Source organism: Aspergillus steynii (genome assembly GCF_002849105.1).
Source record: "Aspergillus steynii IBT 23096 chromosome Unknown P170scaffold_4, whole genome shotgun sequence".
In the NCBI taxonomy this organism is placed as follows: domain Eukaryota; kingdom Fungi; phylum Ascomycota; class Eurotiomycetes; order Eurotiales; family Aspergillaceae; genus Aspergillus; species Aspergillus steynii.
This window is the reverse complement of record NW_020194401.1, coordinates 2,001,567-2,027,900: the sequence shown is the minus strand read 5'-3', so window position 1 is coordinate 2,027,900 and position 26,334 is coordinate 2,001,567. Positions and strand designations below refer to the sequence as shown.

Below are 26,334 nucleotides of genomic sequence, written 5' to 3'. Positions count from 1 at the left end.
TTACCCCGAGCGAGGCAGCCAAGATGCGCGGAGCCCCGGACGATGGACTTTACGAGGCCAGAAATGTGGGCCAGTCAAGACTCCCCCCCGCATCGTGCAGCGTCCAAGGCGGAGGAATGTCGGCGAATCTCCACGAACCAGTCGCTGGTTGGCAGGGGGCAGTGAGTCCTTGCAGGTGGGCAGTGCATTTATTGGCCGGTTTAATGCTAGTTTAGGCTATTCGCTGTTTAGTCGGTTTAGGGGCTACGAGGGTACGTCGTACGATATGCGTGTAGATTAAGAACAAATCAACTTTTTTTTTCTTTTTTCTTTTCTAAGGAGAATACAATCCCTTGACTGCGTAAGAAACAACACTTCAGAGAGACAGAAAAATCATCAAGACAATAAATCATCAAAAGACATGAGAGTCATAGCTGAGTCTTCCTAAGGGCTAAGGGGAAGGAGCCTTCATCGGTTCAAGAGTCGTACTGTACCAGTCCTTGGAATCAACCTCCCCCGGATGCAGCAAGATCCTCCTCTCCGTAATCCTCCACCCACCCTTATCCTTGACAAAATCATCCTCAAACCACAGCGTCCGGGGCATCAGAGGCTTCCCCAGACGCGACAACGTCGAGGCCGCAGTTGCACTGGTGATTTCAATCGAGTGGATGGCCGATTCGTCCCAGAAGTTGCCTTCCCAGCGCATGTTTTTCAGCTCGGCGCTGATCGCGGGAAGGCCCTTAATAATGGGGGAGGAGTGACCTGGGAGAACCAAGACCGCGTCGGAGGTGAAGACGCTGTCGAGGAAGTCGAAGTTCTTGTGGTCAAGGTATTTGCCGAGGAGGACGAGCACGTCGGAGATCTGCTCGCTGTCAGTGGCGGCGGACATGATGTCGGAGGATATTGTGGTGGAGGAGTTTGTATGGGTGCTGTGAGCAATGGAGTAGGAGGAATCGGTTCTTCCTTGGGATGGTTAGAAGGGATGGGAGTTGATGTGCAAGGCGATGCTTTTATAGTTACAGGAAGTATAGGAGAATTACGTTTGCCGGAGAGTTCCTTTTGATTACTCTATACATAAAGTGAAGGAATTGCACTCCAGGTACTATCCATGACGTCCGTTTTGACCTCAACAGATAGCTGGGCTGATGAAGCTGAATCATCCCGTTCTGATATTTCATAGAAGCAAGAGACTATGTCAATAATATCACTTATCGAATACACTTTCATCTTGGACGGTATATATGTCTATTGTGAGCAAGCAAGCCGATGAGTAGGCTAACAACAACAACCAGGGCTTATACACATGAAGCCCTAAGTCATGCTACACTACAGGAGGCCCCATGTCTTGCTGAATGCATGTACAACCACAATTCATCAGCCTCATTGACAGCTCCGGAAGTCTCCTGCTTTTTCTTTGTCTCTTCTTTAGCGTCACAGGCAACAGTTTGGGAATACGGTTCATTGTGCTCAGAGTCTGACATATAAAGGCCTCAGATACAGGGATCAAGAAACAAGAACAAAACTCTTGCTTTCAACAGTATTCCACCGACAATAGCATTGCCATTATATATTTCCAGTCAGCCTGACCTCATCTACCAAAGTCTTGAACTAAGAAGTACTACGAGAGTGGCGAATTCGGAAAACCACCTGCTAACCTCCCCACTAACATCATCACAACAATACTCACTACAAATATCCCAAATACCCATCAACCAAATCAAACCCTTCATCTCTGCCTCCAGACTTCAGTCCGCCAAGGACACTAACCGACCGAACCGTCTAGTTCCAAACCCGCCGGAACCACGGCTCCACCAGCGCAACCGAGCCAATTTCTCTACCCGAGCTTCGATCGCGTCGCATCTCGTCGGCAATCGCGCTCACCTTCCTCCCTTCCCCTGCCCCATCCGGGGATATATCAATCTCAAGTGTCAAGTCCACCCCGGGCTACCCGGCTGATCCGATCTGCTCTCTAACCGATCATCCACAGCCTAGTCAAGTACCGAGATGTCGGGCCTTTCGCAGTCCCGATGGGCCCCGTCGGCGCCTCGACCCGACAATGTTAATCGCAAATCCACCTCGTCTCGAGCCTCGGGGTCGATTTCAACTGCGAAGTCCGATCCGGGTCGTGTGCAGAATGGGCTCGGGAATGGGTTTAGCGTGAACCCGCACTCCAGCTCCAGCCCCAGCTCTAACACCGACATGAGCACGAGCACCATCACCAACTCCACCACCACCACCAAGACCAGCCCCAGCATCACCGCCTCCCAAGAACTCTCCCGCTTCACGAAGCTCGTCGCCCGCCTGCGCTGGAAACTCCCCTTCCTCGAAGAAGGCTACCGCCTCGCCACGCAAAGCGGCTCCGGCACCCCATCCACCGATGCCCCAATGGACACCCCCTACGCGGAAACAATGTTCAAGATCGACTTCCACGAGTACTATGCGCTGCTGGAGCGCGCGATCGTGCACCTCCTGTCCGTGTTCGGCGTGCAGGTGACATCGACGCCTGTGCGCAAATGGCGCGGCAAGAAAACCGGTCAGGGCGTGCAGTGGAACACCACTGCCCCCATCGGACCTGGACCCAGTGGGGCGTCGCGGGCTACGCACAGCTATCATGCGAATGTGCTCGAGACGCTGGAGGATCCGGAGTGTCCGCTGTATGAGGTGCTGGGGTGCGGGTCTGTGCGGGAGCAACTGCGGAAGGCGAAGGAGCTGCGGAATCGATGGAAGACGGCGGATGAGGAGCAGGATGTGGATCGGTGGGGGAGGCAGCGGGCGGTGTTGCCGCTCGAGAGTTATGATTTCGATCAGATCCTGAGTGAGATTTTTGGCGGGCTGGAGGATGGGTATTTGCTTGCGCAGGCGCAGGTGAAGGGGGATGGGGATGGGGCGGAGAGGGAGGTGGAGATGGAGATGGAGATGGATGGGGGGTGGGATTTTATTGTCGAGGCGATGGATTGGGAGGCGGTTTGATCTGTCTTCTTTTTTGTTTTGTGCTGAGATAGGTGGTGTTGGTATATTGTGTATTATTGCATGCATAGAGCGAGCGTTGATCAATACCCAGAATACTGTACGTTCATAGAGAATCGTTCATTAAAAGTAATCTTGTCATCGTAATTGAACATTGGTAGAAAATATAAAATAAGATGGGAAGTGACATTCCACTTTATCAATTCCAGCATCATCGAGCGAACCTCGCCGCCCCCTCGACATCCATCAGCTCGACCATACTAGTCGTATCATCTTGTTGCGACCGAGGCGTATAGTTCACCGAGTAGCTGACCGACTTGGCGATCTTGCTGTTGCCCGCCGACGGTTCCTTGTTGTACCAGTTGGAAGGGCCGGTGCCGTACGTTCGTCGCGTCGAATTGCCCATGATTCCGGGGAAGAAGTGACTGATCAAAGCCCGCGAGGCAGGGAGGCAGGCGCACATGACGGCGATTTGGCATTCGATGACGGACCAGTGGATCAGGGGATACAACCCGTAAGTCTGGTTCTCGCCCCATCGGTTGTTCCAGAAGACGATAACACGGATGATGGCGATGACGGTCAATCTGCGAAGATCAGTTTATGTTCATCGGCTTCGTTCGATCACCACTTACACTGATCCCATCACGAACATCAGGCCCACGGTGAGCTTCTTCTGGATCGGGAGCTGGAGCTTGCTGACTTCGTAAACGGGCATGATGATCAATGCCGTGTCCACGACGATGTTGACGAGACAGTTGACCAGGACGGCGTCGATGAAATTAATGCACTGGCCCTCCTCTTCGTTCATCCACCCCTTCCATCCCAGGTGCGGTGGCACGCATCTCAGCGAGTCGACAAAAGCCCATGTTATGCCGATGGCTGTGTTGACGCCCATGAGCGTATACGCGGAATACCGGAACGATCGGGACTGGAAGATGCGCAGAAGAAACAGGCAGACCGAGATTTTGGCGAGAGAGATTTGGATCTTATACATCACGGCGAGGGCTTCGAAAAGCTTGACGACGTTAATCAGTTTGTTATAGACCAGGAGAAGTGGACCAACCTGATAGAATTTGGTGATGTTGTCGAAGGGAATATCCCAGATATCCTTGCCAAATCCATTCCGAATGCCTGACTTGTTAGATTGCGAGCATTTGGTAAAAACATGAAGAACTTACAGAAAACGTTGAGGACGTAGATAGCCACGGCCATTGCCTGCGCGTGATGGTTTAGTAACGGAGTTATTTGTACGATGAGGTATACCCACAAACGAAACTATGATGGTATAATCGTCCCATCCCCAGCCACCAGCAAGACCGAGGCCTTTGGCTACGATCCTAATTATAAAGAAAATTGCGCCCAGGATCAGGGGCGCAAGAGTCGCGCCATTGATCTCGGCAGGACCTTGGCGTTGCTCGATATCGCATACTTGCGCGGAGAGTCGCGTGGTAACTAGAGAGATTAGTTCACTGTTGTCGGGAAACGTAACAGGAAGCTTACTGAATCTCTCCTTAGTCGTGCAGTTGCTTACACAGGTAAGGAGGTTGTCTCGATTCGAGCTTTCCGGGCAGAAGCAAGTCGAGTTGGTAAGGGCGCAGTTGGGAAACAGCCGGTGTCCACAGTCAAGCTGTCGCAAGGGTCAGTCAGGACGCGGGATAGCGAAATCATCCGTAGACATACTGCACACGAGGGAAATTTGTTGAAATCAGGATCAGCTGCATGTAGCCCGACGACAAGAGCCAATATACACAGCATATAATGGAGAGGCTTCATGTTGGCAGTTAGAACGAGATCCGAGACTGCCGATTATGCACCCCAGGATTGAACTGTCAACAGAACCACGAGGGAATGAAACTGAGGGGTTCTAGAGGGTTTTTCTCCCTTTCGCTCGCTATTATGTACCCATTTTTAGGAGACCCAGAAGTTGTCCGGCTGGACTCTCCACCATGGAGAATTATCCCAAACGAGCAAGGTGAAACCACACTAGATAGGATAAGCTTATCTACCACGATGGCCTCTGGCTGGTCTCTGCGTGGCGAGGATCTCAACCAAGGAATTGGTCCGTTACTTCCACGATGAAGATCCAGGAACTGGGCGGGGCGAAGCGACGGCGAATGGTGGCGGCCGTTAGCCGTTGTCCGAGGCTCGTTGTCGGCTAAACCTATGGTGAAAATATCTACTCCGTAGCAGATCGATTCCACACGAGTCCATCATAGAGTTTGGGTCGAGTGAAACCAAGGCAATCAGCACGCCGGTCTTGCGTCTTGGCACCCACTGCGAGTCGACCAGGTCCGCAATCGAAGCGCGTGTCGGTGTTCTGGTGATCTTCTAGGTGACCCAATGGGATTTGATTGGAAACAATGACGGTCCCAGGTGGATGGTGTGCGTTGGGTACTTTTCTTTTCATTTTTCAAATTTTTTTTTCATGTTGTTTTCTCCAGTCAATGTGGGCGGAACCAGTGCAGCTGGGTCCCTGAACTGCCGCCCTGGAATCAATTTCCATGAGTCAGGGGGATAGGGCTTAACCTTTTCCATTTTTCTGGTTCCCGGGCGAGGTTCGATTCCGGGAAAAGATCCTCTCGGACACGGACTGAAATCGGAGTGGCGTTCACGTGGCTTGCATCTATTGAGCCTCCGCTGATAAAGAATGCTCTGGCCTCGGTCAAAGTGCGTTCCAATCCACGGTGGCGGGCGCATTTTCCATTCCGGCGAAACCCCGAGCGATTTTCCACGATCTGGTATGCAGTCACCACACGGCCAAACCAGATATCCAGTCAAGGGTCTGTTCGCAGCTGGGCAGTGGGCACCTTGATGTCCAACCGGTCTAGAATAAATTTGGCAGGAGCATTTGGCAACGGTCAAATTGAGTTTGCCCTAAGTGCCATGTATATTAATCCTGCAAGCGATGTCGGCATTGCGGAAGTTCCGGTTCTTGACTCGCAGCCTGACTAAGTGCCGCTTCATAACGTAATCGGGGAGTCCTTCTGGAGTATATTTATGATCCTTATGGCTCAATGCCAACATCGCGGTTCGGTAAGTCACCGGTTAATTGGGCTCCGTCTTTATTCTCCACGCTCTGATGGGGTGAATACTGCAAGGCCACAATGACCACTTCGTGCGTATGTTGCAATAAGGAGGCGGGAATTTGATTGAAGCCTAGTGCGAACGCTGGAGGCCACAGGATTTGGAGCCGCAGCCCCTAATTGCCGGCATTTTCGATTTGAACAACTACCTTGAAATATTCTCTTGGCGTACTTTTGTCTGCTATCGGGTCATGCCGACCGTCATCAAAGGAAGGATGCATGATCCACAAAGTGCGAGAGGCCAACGAATCCTCTCCCTGCGATCAGCGAGCCAAGGGCTTTCATAACGATCTCCGCGGCGTATATTTTGGAAAGCTTTTACGGGGAGATGTGCTAGCTTGCAGCTCGTCCCATTTTTCAGCTAACTATCTCAGCGACCGAGGCGTGTGAGCATGACGAGGACCATGACGAAGTCGGAAACCAAGTTCCTGCGTATTCCGTATGGGGTTACTCGCCACAATTGGGATTTTCCTCGATTCAAACGCACAGCGACACCAGGTGACAATCGCTGCCTTCTATCGTATCGAAAGGACAGCAAGGTGACCATGTCGTCGATGGAGGTCCCGGACATGATGCGACATTTGAAACCTTTCCCCTGAGAAAGGGTTAACCCCGTTGAATCCGATGGCGATCACGCGGATTCAACATCGGCAGCTAGGCAATGACAGAAACGGTAGCAACATTCCGTACAACGCTCCGACACGGTTTTGTCATCGCGATGACGCAGATAGGCCCCTCTGGACCTTTAGTCCAAATGACTTTTTCGTCTGACCGAAGGGAACAGTATGGAAGACTACAGGACGCTGAAAATCAGAAGCACATCGAAAGACGGCATATCGAGAGCATCCCATGAGCCGACGACACGCGATGATCGAGGAAAAAGATCTACCGGTAAATATTTGCCGCCATGAAACTATCTCTTTACGTGGAATCGATATTGATGACATGCTCCGTCAGAGGCGTATAACTTGGAGCATTTGGCGGGACTGGTACAATATAACAAGGAACTCAGCATGAAGCCTTCTAAAAAAAAAAATTCTAGGCGTAATCAGTATATTAAAAGCGAGTGACAAACCAAGTATGATTGGTACCCTGCCCTTGCTAGAAGCCCACAATATAAGTGGATGCATACTACGGAGTACTCCGTAGACTATAGCAATCCGTCGTTCTAATCGATTCCTTCGATGGGCCCGGTATTCGCAATTTAGCATCCATGGCAGAGAACAGAGCACCCTGGTTTTCAGGTAACGAGGGCTCGACAAGATGTTGCAAAACTAGTTGCCATCTGCATCTTGATGAACAGGATTTGACTTGTTATCGAATTTTGCTGAGAATATTAACTCAGGCGCAGGAGATAATACGCCTAAGCCAAGACGATGTGGGTGGTCCATCCGGACGAATGGATAATATAAATGAACCCCTGTGGCTAGCTGGGAGTGACGCAGTCTATATATTAATCCTGTAGATCGCGGGCGACAGGAATCCGAGTACTATAAGCATTCGAGATCCTTCTTACGGTGATCATAATTTAGATCACCGGTTGTTTCAATTCGGAGCAGCGACCGTCGAATAGTGGATGACTAGGTCCACTAGTTAGTTTGACATCTGTCGGAGAATTTTGAAGAGGTCAAACCGTTCCAGGCGCCCCAAAGAAAGCAGAAGGGGCTTAAGGCTGTCAGGGGGTTGATGGACAATTTTAGTTTCGTGAGTATATTGACAGCAGACAACGTTGGCAGAAACATTCCGTCACTGGAGTGTCTTCGAGCAGACTGGTTGTGGTATCGGTATCAAGACATGGTTCATCAGATGCTAATGTATCTTAGGGTCTCGATCGCAATAAATTTCAATTTATGCGATGTGTGATCTCAGATCGTTCGATCGCGATATCGAGATTTGTGGACGAAGATTGTTGTTTATCGTGGGCGGCGGAACCGTGGGTGATCGGATTAGTCATGAATATATTACTAAGCTACATCACCTGATGCCAACGTGCCACTTCCAGAATGAAGCTTCAATTTCTGTTCGAGATCAAATGATGCCTTAGGTTCCATTCCTTTTGTCTTTCTTGATCCCTTCCTCATCCTTCAATTGGGTGTTTTCAAACACCATGTCTGGGGCTGTAGCCATGGATCCCTCAGGCGGCAAATTGGCGCCCGGAGCTCGACTAAGTTGCGAACTATGCTCTCAAAGGAAGAAGCGTTGCGATAAATTGAACCCATGCTCATATTGCCAGCGCCAAGGTGCAGTATGCAAGCCCGTAGTGCGCCCGCGTCTGCCACGCGGAAAGCATCGGGTGAGCAAGGATGGACCGTCGGCAGAAAGTGACAGCGATTTAAGGGCCCGCGTAGCAAGGCTCGAATGGCTTCTCCGGTGCCGAGAACAGGAAGAAGGTGGCGTTGGCTTGAATAAAAGCCCACTGAGATCAATAGAAAAGTCTGCCCCTTCCCCCGCAGCATCTGGAAATGCAGAGAATGGTCCACGTGCCAGCGAGGCTGATCGTAAGAAAAGGAATCAATATATTGGCGGCTCGTTCTGGAACGATGTGATGGGCCAGGTTAGAGTTGCCATTCCTAAACCCTCTATAGTGTGCTAATTAGTCTGCAGAATATTGATTGTTCTAGGAACCCCCTCAAGTCGGAAAATCATATCCTCTCATCTGTACTGCTAAGTCCTGCTGACTCTGATGGAATGAGCTCGAGTGGCATCCATGACCCTTCGTCTTTTACGGTCCAGAGAAGCTTAGTCGAAGTCTTCCTGTCTCGAATCGATCCAGTATTCAAGATTATACATCAACCTTCCCTCAGGGCGTATCTATTAGAGGGCAAGCAGTACCTTGACTATGAACGAGGACATCATGCTCCGAATACACTCGCGTCTGCTATCTACTATGCAGCTGTTTGTATCCTGAACGACCAAGAATGTAACTTGCTTTTCCAAGAGCCCAAATCTGCAGTAGTCGCGAGGTATCGGAGGGTCTGCGATGTGGCGCTATTTCGGGCGGACTTTATGACAACAAATGATTTAACTGTTCTCCAGGCCTTCATGATATCATTGGTAAGTCCGTCGTCTATAAAGACTACCTCCATTCGCTTACGCACATAGCTTTCATATCGGCTTTTGGATCAAGGCCGACGTGTATGGACAATGCTGAGCATGGCACTGAGAGTTGGTCAAGCGTTGTTCCTCCACATCGTGAATCCGCCCTTCGAAATCCGACCGCTCGAGATGGAATTGCGCAGACGCGTCTGGCATGCGATCGGCATTCTGGATGCCCAGTCGTCCCTCGACAGAGCCACGGAGCCAATGATCATACCCGCTTGGCTCGAGCAAAACACGCCTTCCAACATTAACGACGGTGACATCGGCTTTTTCACTGACGAACCCCCGCTAGAAAATGGTGGGTTCACCGACATGACATTCAATTTGCTAGTTTTAAAAGCCCACAAAACCATGCGAACTCTCAATTTTTCCCGTTGGACACAGCATGGGGTGATGGACATGGAAGACCGACAGACCCTCGTGATTGAGTTTCAGAAAGAAGCAATAAGGCTGGTTTCGGGCTGTTCTCCAGACACGAGTCCACTCCAGTGGCTTGCTGTTAAGACAGCGGAATGCTTGATTGCTTCATTGCAGCTGGTAGCCCTAAGGCCGCTGCAACGGGATCCGGATTTCACACCCCCGCAGGTCAAGAACCATGGTCTCCTGAAACTGTGCATAGACATTCTGCAAAGAACACAACAGCTCTCCGATGACCCTCACGTAGCTCCATGGCGCTGGTTTCAGGAGTTATGGGCTCCGTGGCATCCTCTGTCGGTCGCTCTAGCCGAAATTTGTGTTTGTGACGATCTTTCCGTGATGGAGACGTATTGGCCTGTCGTGGAACACTCATTTCATGTCGTTGGACCTGCCGTTGCGGATTCCAAAGAAGGGATGTTGTGGAAGCCGATCGATAAATTGATGAAGCAGGCTGAATCAAAGAGAGAATTCCTCATGAAGATCCCACAGCAGCAACAGCATCTCCATTCAGCGAGCCAAATCACCCAGACCAGCCAACCACAAGACGTTCAAATGAGCGCAGTCTCTGATACACCTAGCGCTGCCGACAAGAGTCTACCTGCCATCGAGGTCAATGGGCAAAGCACTGAAGGCTTCGTCCCGTCGAACGACATATGGGACTTATTAAACTTTGAAGACTGGACAGAAGACCTTGGCCAAAACTCCTGGTCTAGTTTTACGAGCTTCCTCGATGAGTTGTATGAGGCCGATGACTCAATTTTGACCTTTGGCTGAATGGTCTCATCCATCTTCACTGTTTGTCAGCAGACAGTGAACACCATACTTCACATCAAGGACTTTGGAGCGTCGGCGCAGAAATAACTGGCCAGCGCAGATACCGCAGGCTTACCCAGCCAAAAAGTTGGAACCGCGCGCACCATCATCAAATGATGGTTCTTCCGACCTCAGTCTTAACTGTCTCTTCTATTGTACTCTGGCGAACAGAATAAGAAAGTGGTTCGAGCGTCCCCAGTGGCTACCATCATTTCAGATCCTTACATGCACCTTTTAGGTTTAAGGGTGGGAGCAGATGATTTCGAACGCCCAAAAGAAAAGGAATCAATGGATCCAGACTTATCCTATCCGAAGACTTCGAAAGTCTAATGAGATTTCATCATCGCAGAGCGGGAAATCCGGGGTAATGCGGAGATGTCAGCCGCCAGACTAGGCCTTCGGCTGCGCAGCCGATATCGAGAGTTCACTTCCGATTGCCATCGGATGAACAGACAAAGAAGTCGGATATCCCGCTAATCAGAGCAAAAATACCAGGAGGCGTTCTGAATCTTGACTAACCAGTCATCGTTCTCCATACACACATTTATTTGGGCGGACCATGGTTGAGTTTCGGGCATTATCTTGGTTCTTTCGGAAGGGAACTGACAGCTTCCCCGCATTTCTAGATGTCAGAATCCTTGACCAAATCCCGCACGCATATAAATTCAGTGTTGGCTCAGTACTGTATGAACGAATAGTCGTATCACTTCATGTCTTGATGACCTCCTGGTTTGATCAAGGAATTCCTGACTGTGAATCATGACTTCGGACAACGATCAATCTGTATCTGAGAAAGGGTTGGCCGGCTTTAAAGAGTTCTCGGCCTGTAATGCGGCTGGGGAGGGCCAGGTTGCAACTGATGAGTATGTGCCTGGTAACCCGATGGATGATTCTCTGCTTACGCCTCCAGATATGGCCATTCGCTCATCCAACTTGACCCCAAGGCCGAGTCACGGTTACGGACCAAGATCGACTTATATGTCGTTCCGACTGTAGCTGTACTCTATTTATTCTGCTTCATTGACCGCGCTAATATCGGTGAGTCTCACCGCTAGCCACATTCAATTGTCTCAACTCATCGTGTGTAGGAAACGCCAAACTTGCTGGCTTCGAGGCAGATCTCAATCTGACCGGAAACGACTTCAACACCGTTCTCTCGGTGTTTTTCATCGCATACATCATATTCGAAATTCCCTGCACGATCGCATGCAAATGGATTGGACCAGGATGGTTCATTCCCGCGATCACACTTGGCTTCGGGATCTGCTCTTTAGGCACAGCCTTCGTGCATACCATCCACAGTGCCTCGGGCGTGCGCTTCCTTCTCGGTCTTTTCGAAGCTGGAATGCTTCCAGGAATTGCATACTATCTCTCCCGCTGGTATCGACGCAGCGAGCTTATCTTCCGTATATCATGCTACATTGTCATGTCTCCACTGGCGGGGGCATTCGGCGGTCTCCTTGCATCTGGCATTCTCAAGCTTGACCATTTCGGAAGTCTGCACGAATGGCGCATGATATTTGCCATCGAAGGTATCGTCACCATCGGCCTAGGTATTATCTCTTTTTTCACCTTGACCGATCGCCCAGAAACTGCGCGCTGGCTGTCCCCAGAGGAGAAGAATCTGGCCATTGCGCGGGTGAAATCCGAACGTGTCGCGACATCTGAAGTTCTCGATCGTCTGGACCGCACGAAGGCAATGCGAGGAATACTCAACCCCGCGACCGTCGGTGCAGCTTTAATGTTTTGCCTGAACCAGATTACCGTCCAGGGATTGGGATTCTTCGCGCCCACGATCGTCAAAACAATCTATCCCAATTCAAGCGTCATCTCGCAGCAACTGCATACCGTTCCACCCTACGCTGTAGGCGCTTTTTTCACCCTTCTTTTCCCGTTTATTTCCTGGAGAATCGACCGTCGACTGGTCATTGCACTGATTTGTGCGCCACTCATGATGATAGGGTATATCATGTTCCTCGCCACAACGCATAAACCGACGCAATACGGAGCCACGTTCCTGATCGCCAGCGGATCATTCACTTTCGGCGCCCTTGTCAACGCGATTGCCTCGGCCAATGTGGTCTCCGATACCGCACGCTCGTCCGCCATCGGCACGACGGGATTAATCGGAAATATCGGTGGACTGATCTCAACGTGGTCGTATATGGCTAAGGATGCTCCTCTGTACCATGTAGGAAACGGACTGAATCTGGCAGCTGCGTCTGCCACACTGCTTGTTGCTATTGCGTTGCTGCTGTATATGACATGGGATAATCGACGGAGGGAGAAACGTGATGTCAGAGCTGAGCTAGACGGTTTGAGCCAGAAGGAGGTCGAGGATTTGGATTGGTGGCATCCCGGATTTCGGTGGAGGCCGTGATAGTGGAGCATTGTTGTTGGATGGGAGTGGGATATGCCACATTGTTTATTTCCTGTCCTGGCAGTGATGAGCAAACCAGCCTGCCATCGACCCATGGATACTTCCGATTTGCAAGGCATTCAACCAATCAGTGACAATTTATCATCTATCATACTAGGAATTCTTTGTGGCTGCCCTTCCACTATCTTCATCCTAACAACTGCTACCCCACTCTTAACTAGCTGCCTCAAAATGGCACGCAATAATCGTCTGAGGGCCTCACTGCCTTTCAAGCTGCTGTTCATCCTCCATTTCCTCCCCGTGGCATCCCTCCGCCTCTTATTCTACATTGTTTTCTATGCTTTCCGCTTTTCGCGCCCCCGCTGGCCATACAGGCGCTGCATCTCAGTCGAGATAATCAAGTTGTCTGTCGAACTTGTCTACGGCATCGACTACAAAGCCAAACTGTCCCTGAACCCAGACAAGGAAGGAGATCAGTTCATCAGGATCAAACCTCGCCTCGATTGCGTGTACAAAGACATCCTCGATAGCGCTGAAATCAAACCCGCAATAGTCGGCGCCATCTGGTACCCAACCCGCTACAGCAACGCAGACACCACCCAGAAAATCGTCCTCCATTTCCACGGAGGCGGATACATAATATGCGATGCTCGCGAAGACGACTGCGGCCCCAGCGCTCGCTCCCTAAGCCGACAGTTCGACGACGCCCCCGTCCTTTGTCTCGACTATCGACTGGCAAATACACCCAACGGGCGCTTCCCTGCGGCCATCCAGGACGCAGTCACGGCGTATCGCTACCTCATCGAAGACATGAACATTGACTCGTCGCGGCTTATTCTCTCTGGTGACTCTGCGGGCGGGAACCTCGTTCTGGCGCTCTTGCGTTATCTTTCTGACAATCCCGATGTGCTGCCTCTGCCTAACGCGGCGCTTCTTTGGTCTGCTTGGGTTAATCTCTCTGATATGAGCCATGTCGCTCGCAGTGTTAATAGGGGTATTGATTGTCTGAACGCGACGTTCTTGGAATGGGCTGTGGACGTCCTGACGGATGACGGGAGGATTGTGCCTAGCTCACATCCGTATCTCTCCTTTGCGCAGTCTCCGTTCTATGTGAAGGTGCCTATTTGGGCGATGGTCGGGACGGCGGAAAGCTTTTATGAGTCGAATGCTAAATTTGTGCGGGAAATGCGTGCTTTTGGAAATGTGGTGATGTTGTATGAAATGCTGGATGCACCGCATGATGTGTTTATGGCGAGTAGGGCGTACGGGTTGGAGCGGGAGGTCGAAAAAGCGATGAGAGAGGTTTGGGGAATCATTCAGAAGGGTGCTTGGTGATTTGTTTCGCGCTTGGTATCCGTGGTCTGTGTCGACACAGCGTAGTATGTTGATAGTCTTGAATAGATGGTAGGCTTCTTGATTATCTTTATCCTTCTGGGAGATCTATTCATACTATTTTGAGACACCCAAAGCTCACCATGCCAATGACAAGTTTTACTCTGGACCTCCTGAATATAGAAGCGATACGTCCGCCTAATAATGCCAAACCACGCTAGTTGCTCTGATAACGAGACATCCAACTCGGAACGGGTGAAAATGCAGCGGACGAGCATGCAGTTATAAGAGATCCAATCTTACCACACTGGAAACACGACACGACGCCTCATCACTTATCCGCGCTTGTAAGTTGGTGAGTCACAAAAGTCAGCCTATTCAACGCCATTCGCAATTATGACGATATACTTTGGACTTCAGAAAGTTCCCTCCCGCCATAACTCCCAATCATGATCCACCATCGATACAGCAACTTAAAAGAAACTACAATCTCATCATGGCTTGTCAGGCAGCGCAGAACTATTCCCTGGACTCGTATGGGGCATTTCCAAGCTACCGCACAAACCCCTTCTGCTATGCCTGCGCAATGAGGTTCGAGAAGAGTTGGGGGCCGAAATTCCGCGGCGATGGTATCTATCGAGCCAGTGAGATGGAATATTGGTTTTCTTGGCAGGCCATATATCGTCTAGGTGCGTTTTCACAGATATTTCCTTCCTAGATGAAGGCAGATATCGGTCCTGGTACTTACATGTTCTCAGTTCTTTATAACCCTACCGATGGCACGACAACTGTGTCCGGTGTTTCTCTGTTTGCTGGGGCCTTTCAGGCACCTTTGGATCCGGATGAAGGTCTGATTAGAACGTCCGCGGCTGGGGAACTCGAAGACCGTATAGCAAAGCCCAGTGTCATCGAGCCTTTTCGAGATATGGACAAACAAAGGAATCTTGTGGGGTTCCCCCTTCATGTTACCTGCTGGAGACTACTGAAAAAAAGCAAGATGGGACGATATATTGAGACGGACTTAAATCTGATACTTGACGCTATCCGCCACAGGTCTAGGGACACGGGCGTTGGGGGATGGGCATATGGCTTTCTTACTGCTACACCCGGTCGTGAAAGACACGGTAAGCAATTCTCTAGCCAATTCGAATAAGAACAACGCAAATGATATTATGGTGTCACTAACAGCGGGGTCCTGCAGATCCCGGAGACTCCAATCAGATCCTGGGCCTTATTCACAAAAGCCGCCAAGAGAGAGAAAAACAAATCACCGTTGAAGAAAACAAAAGACCGCAAGAGCCCCGGGACTGCTTGTTTTCTCGGCTTCCGCTCGAGATACAACATAAGATTATGGATGACCTAGAAGGCCGAGATGTGCTGGAATTACAAAAGGCGCTGGACTGGCAGCTTGATGAATCCTACTGGCGACAGAAAATTCGGAAGACGCTCTATTTCGAGATTCCGGAGGTGATTGATCAGAGTTTAGATTGGCAGTATCTCTATTTCCAACTGGAGAGCCTGGCCAACACTGACACGATGATCATACGGAAACATATCTTAGACTCGCTGAGCTCATTACAGGAGTATTTCTTTCGGAGACTAAGATAAGAGATCGCGGTGCGCAGGAAGTTGTTGGATTTCATTGTTCATGTTGAGCTGACAGGCGTTATGGTACTTGCCTGTGGCTGTTATTGCTTTCGCTCCATATATTGCTAGCCACATGAACCTGATTTAAGATCCCTGATCGATAGGATATATTTATTGTAGGGATACGCGGGTGAACTATCTGTGATAAAAGACCACCAAGGGAAATGTAGAGCCTTCAACTTTGTTGGCTTGGTCTAGTCCATTCACTCGAAGGCGACTTCCTTGACTCGATCCATTGAATGCCAGATCCATGAGGCCGCTATTTGCATCGCTCCTGCCTGATCCTGCCTGGTCACGTTGTCCTCCCCTCGCATTTCTTCTCGCCCTCACACACACTCTCTCTCTCTTTCTCTTCCATCCTCTTCACACACTTCTACCTCCACTCCTGGACATGCACCCACTCCGCCCTCCATCGTCATCCCTTTTCTGCCCCTACCATTCTTTCCTTTGATGCTGTGTGATATTCTAACAATCAAACTAGCAAAACCAGCCACAGAGAGGGCAGGTCCAATTCCACCCACCTAGCTAGTTCTATATAGATTTCTTTTGTCTTCAGCATATGTTTAGCCACCGCCGGCAAAAGGCCTCTCAGCTTCTCCATATAGCTGGAGAGATACACAGCTGGCGGAGAACAAACTGCAGGATCTGGTTCCGTCTCTACCTGCCCAGCTCGCGCTGAAGCCGTTTGGCATTCTATCAGCTGCGGGTAAAGGTTCCGAGATACATTCATTCAGTCGAGGATAGTCTGTTGAGTTAGCGAATGCAAATGTTTTCTATCCATTAGAACACTCTTAGGGACATGTTCTGCGATTAGAATAAACAGTCACAGGGGTCCTTCCATTCCGACGTCCTGAAAAAAACAGAAGCAGGGGATTGTGGGTCATGTGCTCAGGGCTTGAACTTGCCGACGACGTCGACAAGACTCGCAACTTCACCCCCTCTTCATTCTGCAGAGATGGGGACCCAACGATTCCAACTCCTCGGAGCCATGAAACGATATCTGTCGCAGTCTCGATCGCAAGCTCCTAAGGTCATCCTCTTGCCAAATTCAACAAAGCTTTGGCTTCAATTAGATGGACAATAGCTGACGTTGCTCTTTCTGCATAGGCATGCCTTCTTAAGTATTCCTGAAATTGTGTATTCGCTATCTAAGAATCACCTGGATGTGAATTCCCCCGGATGCTCCATACCATCTGACTGTCCTGAATGATGCCAAATGCCTCACGCAATGGAGCTTGCTGACCATGCCGACCGGCTGTGGGAACATGGCCACTAGGCTCATATACACGGTGCAATAGAGTGGCAGGGCATGACGTTTCTCGGGTGACGGGGTAAGATAATGAAGCAGGAAAAAAGTTCAAGACGCGAAGGCGATCAAAGAAGCCAGATACTGGGTGAAATGATGACTTGAATGCGTCCAAACTTGAGTCGTGCGATCCGACTGGATCTTTGTCGACACCAAATCATCAATCGAAAGCATGAAATGTCGCTGTCATCAATGGCTTGGAAAAGACCACAAATGTTCGGGATAGATGTTGCAACCGATGTCATCTTGCTGTCGAAGAATGCCATGAGCCCTGTTTTCGACCAGTGGGTTGTTCGAATGGGCTGGCCAAGACCACTCAGACCGATGGCTCTGGGAATTCCCAATCAGTTTCAACACTCGACAGAGAGAAAGTTATTCCAAGACAGTGAGGTGGAGTCAAGCTCGATTGCCTCATCGCCTAAAATAGTTGACGCTTTGCAGGCAGAGCGTCCAGCTAGGCCAAATCGGAGTGCAGGACTTGCCCATTGAACATTGTGCGGGTGGCAAATGAAACACCATGGATCATCAGTAATCGAACTCCCAATACTACCTAAACTCGTCAGTTTATTCTCGCTGATTAGCAAGCCGCGTGAGAACGCCTACTCGCACCTACAACAGTGGAAGAAACCCAACTTCCGAGATAATATCCAGCATTTCTACGGCGTTTCACTTTCTCGCGTTTGAACCCCTTGGTGTTGATGAGTGTCGACCGAAACCCAACTCCACTCTCGATCTTCGCGATCCGCCCCACAGTGTGGATAGACTGCTGCCAAGCGCACGAAACATGCAGAGAACCTGAAGATTCCTGGTGTCACGCGAACAGCAAGGAAAAGGCTTCATGATTTATCCATCGATCATATGGGCTAGGTTGCTATTCGGCATCAAAATGAGGCAAATGAGGATCACCAGGGAATGGAAAGTTTCTTAACCGCCCTGTGGCTAATGTTTTCTCTTTCCAGCTATCAAGAACGCCGCCTATTGGCGTTCTACTTTGCCGAAGAAAGCCTTAAATTGAGTCAGAAACTTTGAAACTGAATAGGTGAGTAGTCTTGAAAATGCCAACAAAAACTGACGACCCAAATTATCGAGCCAAAAAACAAGGAACAGGCTCTTCCTTCTTCGCCTCTTGTGATATATCATGACTGAAGTTCCACAGCTCCAGATCTCTGGAAATAGTCACTCGGCTAAATAAGCAGGAAGCTTTGCAGATCGGCCAATGACATTGTTCAAGATCGAGCACTGACGGTCAGTGTGTGGGATATGCGCCAATCTGACATGTCCATCATTACTGTCGATCTTGTTCTTCACCAACCACAGACAGATCGCGAGTATTTTCCGAGGTTTTTCTTTCGCAAGGAGATTCAATTTTTGCCGAGCCTTCCCAAATATATTGTCTTTTCTCCATTCCTGAATAATTTGACAGGTACATTTGACGGGTGATAGATAAGAAGTGGCTTGTCTTCCTCCGGTTTTTGGCGTCGTCTATAGTCGATAATTGGCAAATGTGGAGACTCCAACTTTGACAAAATAGGACTCTTTGTGATACCATTCCTGATTTCATGACGTCGGGCCCTCAGATTGGTCGGCAATGACCCCTGAGAGCTGTCCCCTGAGCTTGGGGAAGGTCTTTTAAATGATGAGGGTGTCAGAATTTCGAATCCTTCGGTGGTTGCGCCGAGTAAGCCCGTCCAGGAGACACGACCTACACAAGGTGTTATTCGGTTTGACCATGGCTGACAGCTCTACCGCCGAACAAAGCCCTGAGCTTGGGTATTCGCACGATAATCTTCGTCATGTTGTCATTACAGCCACTTGCTTTGCTCTCATTTTATCGACCGTCTCGGTGATATTGCGGCTTTTTTGCAGGGTGGTGACGAAGACCAAGATGTTCCTGGATGATTATTTGATCATCGTTGCACTTGTAGGTATTCCGTTCCGGCCGAAACTGCTGTACATGCTCACTCTGCTAGGTATTTTTATATGCGGTCTCATTTTCTGGAGTAATACGTTAGCGGACCCGACGCACGCCTATGTGACTTGAAGCTGACTCTGCAAAGTACTCTACAACGGCCTCGGAACTCATATCTATTTCGTGCCTCCACAAGAATTGGTCGTGTACATGAAGGTATAGAACAAAGTCAAATCTAGTGGGATAAAAGCTTACCAAACCAGACACTGTCCACGGGCAGTTTCACATACACGCTATGCATCGCCTTCGTCAAACTATCCATTCTTGCCTTTTACAAACGATTGTTCCCCATTAAGCCCATGGTCCTTGGTGTCAATGTTGTCGGATCTCTCGTCATCCTGTGGGCCTACGGCGTTTGCCTTGTCGGCGCATTAACCTGCATCCCCTTCCGAAAATTGTGGGAACCTACTACCCCCGGCGGCTGCATCGACCTTCCCAAATTCTACTACGGCTTACAAATCCCCAATATCGTAACTGACGCCATCATTTTGGCAATGCCAATGAAGGTCGTGTGGAACCTGCATGTGCCTAGGGCGCAGAAGGTGGCGTTGTCGGGCATTTTCCTGCTCGGTTTCTTGTGCGAGATCCCCGTTGCTGGCTTAGTTGAGTCTTTTGCTGATTCCTCCAGGACTCTAATTTTTGACATCATCCGACTCGTGGCAATGGTCGAGCTATCGGAGGCGGGCAATGATATCACATGTATGTCCCTGGTCCTTGCACGTTTATGTCTTTATCATCTGACCGGTCTTTTTTTAGATGCACAAACGCAACCCAGTGTTTGGACATGCATCGAGCCGGCCGTCGGAATTACGGCGGCCTGCTTATCGAACATGCGGCCGCTATTCAAATTCTTGCCCGACATGCCTAAAATTCCTTGGCCGCGAAGTTTCAGAAGTTTGAGAAGCTTTACCCTGTCCAGCAGCGGGAGGAGGAAAAGTCATTCGGGGAAGCGAATTCGGACAACCACGGTTGTCGAAATCCACAGTCGCAATAGCAGCAAATCTGCAAGCTCTGGCTGAACACAAACTTCTCCGGAGCAGCCAATAACGATACCACCTTTTCAACGCCATGGGGAATATTTTGGTCACGAGAATTTCCGCATGTTTTTGGGTTGGATAATGCCATTAACGCTGGCAGGAACTAGGTGATTTGGGCTCTAGAAATGCCATCAGACTCCACAGCCAAGCTTCACTGCTTATCTTGTTGCTCAGCTATCCGCAATTTTTCTTGGTTCCTATTGGAGGATATGCAGATATCTGTTCGAACGCCCTAAAGTTATCGTCCTTGGGTAACATCGCGTTCTATAACAAGGCATCTACGCGCCATAAGCAAATATAGTTCCATTTTGTTTTGTTCTATGCGGCTGTGACCGGCGCAGGATTCACACCATTGTCATTGCAGAATCATCGGAGTGCCAACTCTTTTGAAATCAGGACCCATAGAATTAGCGCCTTCCCCTTAATGGAGAAATATCCCACCAATATATCATTTTCATGACTGGGCAAGAGCAATTATGGCCTACACTGATTGTTAGTTCTCCGGATTAGGTTGGTCTAGCGCTACTAGGCTTGGCTCTAACAACAAGACAACTAATTACAAACAAAAGGGTGGTATGTCCAATTCCATGTCTTGTACCCTCTGCGGCTCCAGACCTTCAAGCGATTGGTCTGTCATATTTTCCATCAACCATCTAGAGTTACGCATATACAACATTCTCCGGGGACACGGCAGTCAGGGCCCTACGGATCACGAGGCCTGGATTGATCGCACCTCATCTACGCTCCGTTGCAAATGCAAACTAGTCCTGACTATCTTGGAAAGGAGACGGAGAAAGATCGTTATTAGCGTGTCGCGTGAAACGGCCGCAATGAGTAGCACCTTCAAGAACGCGGACATCTATCTCAATCATCCATGACTAGTGGCCATTTGCGTGATCCAGCCGGCTTAGACTGCGGGGCCAGTCGCCACTACTTCTCGGGAGATGTGCAAAAACAGTAAATTGGCCAACCAGTCTCTACACATTATTACTCCGTCTGCCGAAAGGATCAGGATGCAGGCGTCCACGATAGGCTCATGCCCCATGGCCCAGCCCGCTACGGATGGACCACGGCTCCGGCGGAGTCCACCGATGGCCCAATTTATTTGCGTGCTCTCTTTCCGCAGTCGCGTCAATGATGCAGTTGGTAAGAGCTAAAGATCCATGGCAGCCAAAGCAGACCAGGATTACAACCGGAGGTTACAAGAAGGCGTTGGTGCATGTGATCCTTGGCTGGCAGCCACTTTGTATCGGATTTGAAGCCCAAATCAGAGGGCCAATCACTGCGAGGACATTAACAATTGTCAGAGCGCTTCCTGCAGTGTTTCTCCTCAAATCGAATGTTGGATGGACGCAGTGGTGCCCGCTAATTCAGGCACCCCGCCCGGTGCAAACCAAACAAAGCCGTCTTGGCACGGCTGATCAGGAACGGCTTCATCTTCTCATTCTCTCCTTTCTCTGTCTTGCTCTCTTCAAGGTCCTTTTGCGTAGATCTTAAGGTGCGTTTCACTCATTTCCTTGTCGCGCCAGGAACACTAAACGTCACTATGCAGATCGGCATTGTCACTGTCTTCCATCTACCGGGGAACCTCGGAACGGAACGTTTCCGCTGCCGCGCCAAGATATACAAGACGCTGGCCCTGGATAGAAGGATGCACGGAGTACGTAAACGCAAGGCCTATGAACCTTGCCGACACTCTACAAAAACAAATCGGCAATGATCGACAACCTTCTCTTGCACGGTGCGCATCATATACCCTGGTCGCCCACGGAGGCCCGATGAATACCCGCAAATCAGAACGACTGCATTAATCACTCCCGACTGCGCCAAGCCGCCGATGGTTTTGTGGATAATAAGCTTGATCCACGGAGATTTCAACCTCTTGTGATGGATAAGATTGCACGCCACGGCGGAGTCCGGTGCAAGCAAACTTGCCAAGGAAGCTACCTCTGCCTAGCTATGGCTCCGTTGCTTGTTAGCTTCACCTCGTTTCCCTTTTATGAGCGTTTGCTTGGCGGATTTTTGGGGCCGCGTCGTCAGCCCGTGGTGATCCTGGTCTTCTTGTCCTCCACCTTGGCTGGTTGGCTTCCCGAGAAGCCCTAACATGAGCCTGTGGCGAGGTTGACTCGCTCTTCGGCTTTGGGCCATCTGCAGCGCCCGTCACATTAGACGAATTGCCCTAATCTATCTACGTTCGTGGTTGGAGCCCTCTCTACATGGCGGGTCCAATGTTGGCCCTCTGCCGGAGGTCGCTGAACAATATATGCCGCCCTATTCGACAGTCTAGAGCAGTCGAAGTCAATCTATATCGGCTGTGTCATCATCCATGGCAATCTCCTCATTTCTTGGCCTTGGAGTATCCGAGTCGACTGGGGTGGGAGTGCAAGATATAAAGTCGGCCTGATCGTTGAGGAATTGTTGTTCATCCATCAAGGCTTTCCTCTTCAGCTTCTCTCCTCGATTCTCTGCTGGTCTTTTGTCTTCGGCGCTATGGTCCATCTCACTCCTGCCCTTGTTGCGGGCCTGGTTGGTCTTGCAGGTCTCGCAGCGGCCCATCCGGGTCACGACGTCAAGGCCGAGGCCGCGGAGCGTGCTGCTTTCCTCAAGCGGGCTCCCGTGCACCACCGCAGTTTGAACCACTGCACTGAGAAGCTGCGTGCTCGTGGCCATGAGGCGCGTAACGTCGCTCGTCGTGAGCTGACTGTTGAGCGGCTGCGTCGTCGCAAGGGACTAGAGACCCGTAAGCTGTCCTTTGTCCCCGATACGTTTACTAGGACTACAAAGCTAACACAATCTAGGCTCCACCTATCTCAAGGCGCGGGACCTTGACGAGGCCCTCAACACCTCCCACCACTCCTCCCTGGACGTGGACCAGACCGTTGACCCTGCTGTGCTCTTTGCGTCCAACGCGACCTGCATTCTCGGACCCGACACCACCCAGGGTCCTTACTGTTTGTCTTTCCACAATTCCCTTAAGCACACTTCTGGCTAACCCATCCCAGACGTCACCGGCGAGCTGATCCGCGAGGACATTTCTGAGGACCAGGCTGGTGTTCCTCTGTTCCTGGACTTCCAGATCATCGACACCAACACCTGCGACCCGGTTCCGAACATCTACATTGATGCCTGGCACTGCAACGCCACCGTATGCTCACCCCCCACCCTCATCTGAAAGTAAGAAGCAACCACTGACCCCAAACAGGGCGTCTACTCCGGTGTCGTGGCCGGCGGAAACGGCAACCAGGGCGATGACACCAACCTGGACGCTACCTTCCTCCGCGGCGTCCAGAAGACCGACACCAGCGGCGTTGCTCAATTCGAGACCATTTTCCCCGGTCACTACACCGGCCGTACGCACCACATCCATCGTAAGTCTGCTCGCTCTCGTCAATCACCTAACCCCAGCTAAAGAACCAAACCAGTGCTCTCCCACGCCCCCAACGGCACCACCGTCAACGCCAACAACACCCTCTCGGACCTCTTCACCGCGCACGCCTCCTACGTTGGCCAGACCTTCTTCGACCAGGACCTGATCTACGAAGTCGAAGCCACAACCACCTACGCCGCCAACACCCAGCCCCTGACCACGAACGCGGACGATGGCATCCTCGCCGAAGAAGCCGACGTCATCGACCCTTTCATGCAGTACGTCTACCTCGGCGATAGTGTCGAGGACGGCCTGTTTGCTTGGATCTCGCTGGGTATTGATGGCACCAAGTCGAGCGATGTTGCCCCGGCCGTGTGGTATACTGAGAATGGTGGCATCGAGAACCCGAACTCTGGCGGCGGTGGTCCTGGTGGTCCCGGAGGCCCTGGTGGGCCCGGTGGGCCGCCTTCTGGTGTGCCTTCGGCTTAGGGGGTTCGGGATTTAGTTGGTTGATTAGTTGTTGATTAGGACGTTTTGAGGGAAGGGGCCTGTGGTTGAAGAGATGTTGTTTAGTTGGTTTGTTCTGGTTTGATTTGCCTTGATTGGATTTGAGGATGGGAGATGAAAACGCTATACCAATAGCCATAGTCTGTCGTTGAATAAGTGCTAAGTAGGTAGTGAGCTTTCAATCACATACATTATCTTTCTCCATGCTACTCAATCTCCTAAGCCCATATCGAAAAATATTAAATATTCTTATTTCACTTCTATATCTTTACATTATTCTCAAACCCCCCCCCCCCCCCCCCCCCCTATATACAGTCCCCCCTACCCAGCAGCATACGGACTCAACTTCCTCAACTTCTCACCATACTTCCACAAGAATATCGGCGCCGGAATCCCCAACGCCAGAGACACAAACGCCAGCAAACTATTCCCCCACCCATACTTCAACCCTTCATACATGTAGGGCGCAAAAAGCGGAAACCCGAAGCCCGCGAGGGACCGCAAAAACGCCGCCGCGGCCAACGCACTCGCCGCGAACCGCGTATACGCATCCACCATATACGTCTGGATGCACTGGTACGTGACGATATTGCCCATCCCGAACAGACACGCCCCGATATTAGGCGCGATCCAGTGCGTGCGGTACTGTGCTGTCCAGCCGTAGATGAAGAGGCCGGCGGGGGTGAAGAGGGCGGCGAAGGGGAGGAGGGGGACGCGGAACTCGGGGCGGCCGATGCCGTTGTTGCGGGCTTTCAGGTGGCGATAGATGCGGTCGTTGAGGGGGGCGCAGATCTGAGACCCCAGCCAGAAGCCGAGCCCGAGGGAGATGTAGTTGAGGCCGCCGATTCCGGTGGATTCGGCGTAGTAGGACGGGCTGGTCCAGAGGGCTGGGAAGGTCGAGAGCACGAGATACATGATGCCGTAGATGTAGGCCATGTAGATGGCGAGGGCCTGGACGATGGGCTGGGTGGCGAGGAGACGGAAGGGGCGGACGAGCGCGGTGCGGAGGACCTGGGGGAGGGTCTTGTTCTGGCGCTCGGCGTCGGTTTGGAAGGATGGGTTGTTGGTTTCTTTGCGGAGGTGGTGGGCGCGGGCGCGCAGGATCTTGGGGCCGTAGGTCTCGCGGAGGAAGAAGAGGCCGGCGAGTTGGATGACCCCGTCGGCGATCGAGGTCGAGTAGAAGACCCAGCGCCAGGTGGTGTTTTCGGCGATGAACCCGCCCGCGATGGGGCCCACGGCGGGACCGAGGAGGGGCGCGAGGCTGTAGATGGCGATGCTTTTGCCTCGTTCTTCGGGGACGAAGCAGTCGGAGAGGACGCCGCCGCCGACCTGGATGGGTTAGAGACTGAGGTAGCATGGTGCAGGGGGGAGCTGGACTTACGGCTAATGGAGCACTGCCGCCTAGGCCAGCTAGGAATCGGAACACGATCATCTGTACCTTGGTCTGGGCGACACCGCAGGCGATATTGAAGACGAGAAAGAACAGGTTGGCAACCTGCAGAACGATAACTCGGCCGTAGATTTCGGAGAAGGGACCGAGAAAGAGCGGGCCGACGGCATAGGCCAGGACGAAAACAGAGAGCGTAAGCTGCGAGATAACCTCATCCTCGATATCGAAATCCGATCGAATGGACTGCAGCGCCGGAGCTACCATAGATGACGCCACTGGTGAGATAAACGTGAAGAAAGAGACGGTAACCACCGCCGCCCATTTCTTCTTCGCAGGCCAATTCTTTGGATTTTCCGGGTCATCAGGGCCATCCCACGTAACCTGATTGTATCAGCTATGTCCACACAGACATCAGACGAGGTGGAATACATACCAGCGTTGGATCCCGGGATCTATCAGACCTCGCCGTCTTCGACTTCTCCAAACCAGCAGCAGGCTGGGTATTTCGCTCCAGATCATAATCTCGCTCATTCACAATTCCTCCTCGAACTTCGAGAGCCGAGTCGACCCTCCTCGCGTCATCGGCGTCCTCCGAATCCTCAGGGTCCTCATCACTGTGATAGACCGACTGATCGTCTATATGTCGACCCGAATAGATCCGGTCAATGCGCCGGGTACTCCGCACAGAGCGTGATCTCGACCTCGTGTGAGCAGACCCTCTCCGGTGTGCCTGTCTAAATTCGGACCTCGACTCTCTCGAGTCGGAATCCGAGCTAGAAAGCGACGTTGACCGTGACCGAGTTGAGCCATGAGGATGTTCCTCGGGATTCGCCACCATGATCGATCAAATCCTAAACCGATCAGGGTCAGAGACAAACGAACATAAATCTCATTCAACGATACTCCGCATGGATATCAAAGCAAGAAAAGCCAAGACCCGAAACAAGCCAGAAGAACCAGGGAACCAACACACTTATAGCATCTTGTCACGATCAGCCCAAAGCCAAAATTTTCTCCAGCCCGACCACACTCCTAAACCCC

General features: G+C 51.1%; 10 protein-coding genes across 10 annotated transcripts; 7 read left to right on the top strand and 3 right to left on the bottom strand.

Annotated features, from left to right (window-relative positions):
* Positions 1-340: 340 nt before the first annotated feature.
* On the bottom strand, positions 341-999 carry P170DRAFT_436912 (nuclear transport factor 2 family protein). The gene has a single exon (XM_024849251.1). It carries the CDS (start codon positions 866-868, stop codon positions 431-433), a length of 438 nt encoding a protein of 145 aa, XP_024704612.1. The 5' UTR covers positions 869-999; the 3' UTR covers positions 341-430.
* Positions 1,000-1,651: 652 nt separating this feature from the next.
* On the top strand, positions 1,652-3,041 carry P170DRAFT_436911 (uncharacterized protein). Its single transcript, XM_024849250.1, has one exon. It carries the CDS (start codon positions 1,984-1,986, stop codon positions 2,947-2,949), a length of 966 nt encoding a protein of 321 aa, XP_024704611.1. The 5' UTR covers positions 1,652-1,983; the 3' UTR covers positions 2,950-3,041.
* A 116-nt stretch (positions 3,042-3,157) lies between these two features.
* P170DRAFT_358397 (uncharacterized protein) lies at positions 3,158-4,543 on the bottom strand (the record flags this gene model as incomplete). The annotated part of the gene is made up of 6 exons (XM_024844289.1): positions 3,158-3,530; positions 3,579-3,961; positions 4,010-4,077; positions 4,125-4,161; positions 4,214-4,398; positions 4,447-4,543. Coding segments are annotated over 6 exons (1,143 nt in total), but the record flags the coding sequence as incomplete, so codon positions are not given.
* Positions 4,544-8,136: 3,593 nt separating this feature from the next.
* P170DRAFT_426246 (Zn(II)2Cys6 transcription factor) lies at positions 8,137-10,319 on the top strand (the record flags this gene model as incomplete). The annotated part of the gene is made up of 3 exons (XM_024847699.1): positions 8,137-8,583; positions 8,634-9,083; positions 9,132-10,319. 3 exons carry the CDS (start codon positions 8,137-8,139, stop codon positions 10,317-10,319), a joined length of 2,085 nt encoding a protein of 694 aa, XP_024704609.1.
* A 798-nt stretch (positions 10,320-11,117) lies between these two features.
* P170DRAFT_475602 (MFS general substrate transporter) lies at positions 11,118-12,738 on the top strand (the record flags this gene model as incomplete). The annotated part of the gene is made up of 3 exons (XM_024853275.1): positions 11,118-11,221; positions 11,269-11,396; positions 11,447-12,738. The coding sequence occupies 3 exons, from the start codon at positions 11,118-11,120 to the stop codon at positions 12,736-12,738; spliced, it is 1,524 nt and encodes a 507-aa protein (XP_024704608.1).
* A 231-nt stretch (positions 12,739-12,969) lies between these two features.
* P170DRAFT_408443 (alpha/beta-hydrolase) lies at positions 12,970-14,073 on the top strand (the record flags this gene model as incomplete). Its single annotated transcript, XM_024846732.1, has 1 exon — positions 12,970-14,073. One exon carries the CDS (start codon positions 12,970-12,972, stop codon positions 14,071-14,073), a length of 1,104 nt encoding a protein of 367 aa, XP_024704607.1.
* A 454-nt stretch (positions 14,074-14,527) lies between these two features.
* Positions 14,528-15,727, top strand: P170DRAFT_464769 (uncharacterized protein). Its single transcript, XM_024852275.1, has 3 exons — positions 14,528-14,759; positions 14,829-15,194; positions 15,272-15,727. The coding sequence occupies exons 1-3, from the start codon at positions 14,567-14,569 to the stop codon at positions 15,676-15,678; spliced, it is 966 nt and encodes a 321-aa protein (XP_024704606.1). The 5' UTR covers positions 14,528-14,566; the 3' UTR covers positions 15,679-15,727.
* Positions 15,728-18,560: 2,833 nt separating this feature from the next.
* Positions 18,561-20,470, top strand: P170DRAFT_179744 (uncharacterized protein). The gene is made up of 6 exons (XM_024842661.1): positions 18,561-18,944; positions 18,994-19,030; positions 19,081-19,148; positions 19,196-19,569; positions 19,621-19,691; positions 19,749-20,470. Exons 1-6 carry the CDS (start codon positions 18,657-18,659, stop codon positions 20,009-20,011), a joined length of 1,101 nt encoding a protein of 366 aa, XP_024704605.1. The 5' UTR covers positions 18,561-18,656; the 3' UTR covers positions 20,012-20,470.
* A 2,049-nt stretch (positions 20,471-22,519) lies between these two features.
* On the top strand, positions 22,520-23,885 carry P170DRAFT_356474 (intradiol ring-cleavage dioxygenase; the record flags this gene model as incomplete). The annotated part of the gene is made up of 5 exons (XM_024844151.1): positions 22,520-22,769; positions 22,828-22,980; positions 23,032-23,174; positions 23,232-23,397; positions 23,452-23,885. 5 exons carry the CDS (start codon positions 22,520-22,522, stop codon positions 23,883-23,885), a joined length of 1,146 nt encoding a protein of 381 aa, XP_024704604.1.
* A 339-nt stretch (positions 23,886-24,224) lies between these two features.
* Positions 24,225-26,131, bottom strand: P170DRAFT_426241 (MFS transporter; the record flags this gene model as incomplete). The annotated part of the gene is made up of 3 exons (XM_024847698.1): positions 24,225-25,232; positions 25,285-25,674; positions 25,727-26,131. The coding sequence occupies 3 exons, from the start codon at positions 26,129-26,131 to the stop codon at positions 24,225-24,227; spliced, it is 1,803 nt and encodes a 600-aa protein (XP_024704603.1).
* Between the last annotated feature and the right edge of the window lie 203 nt (positions 26,132-26,334).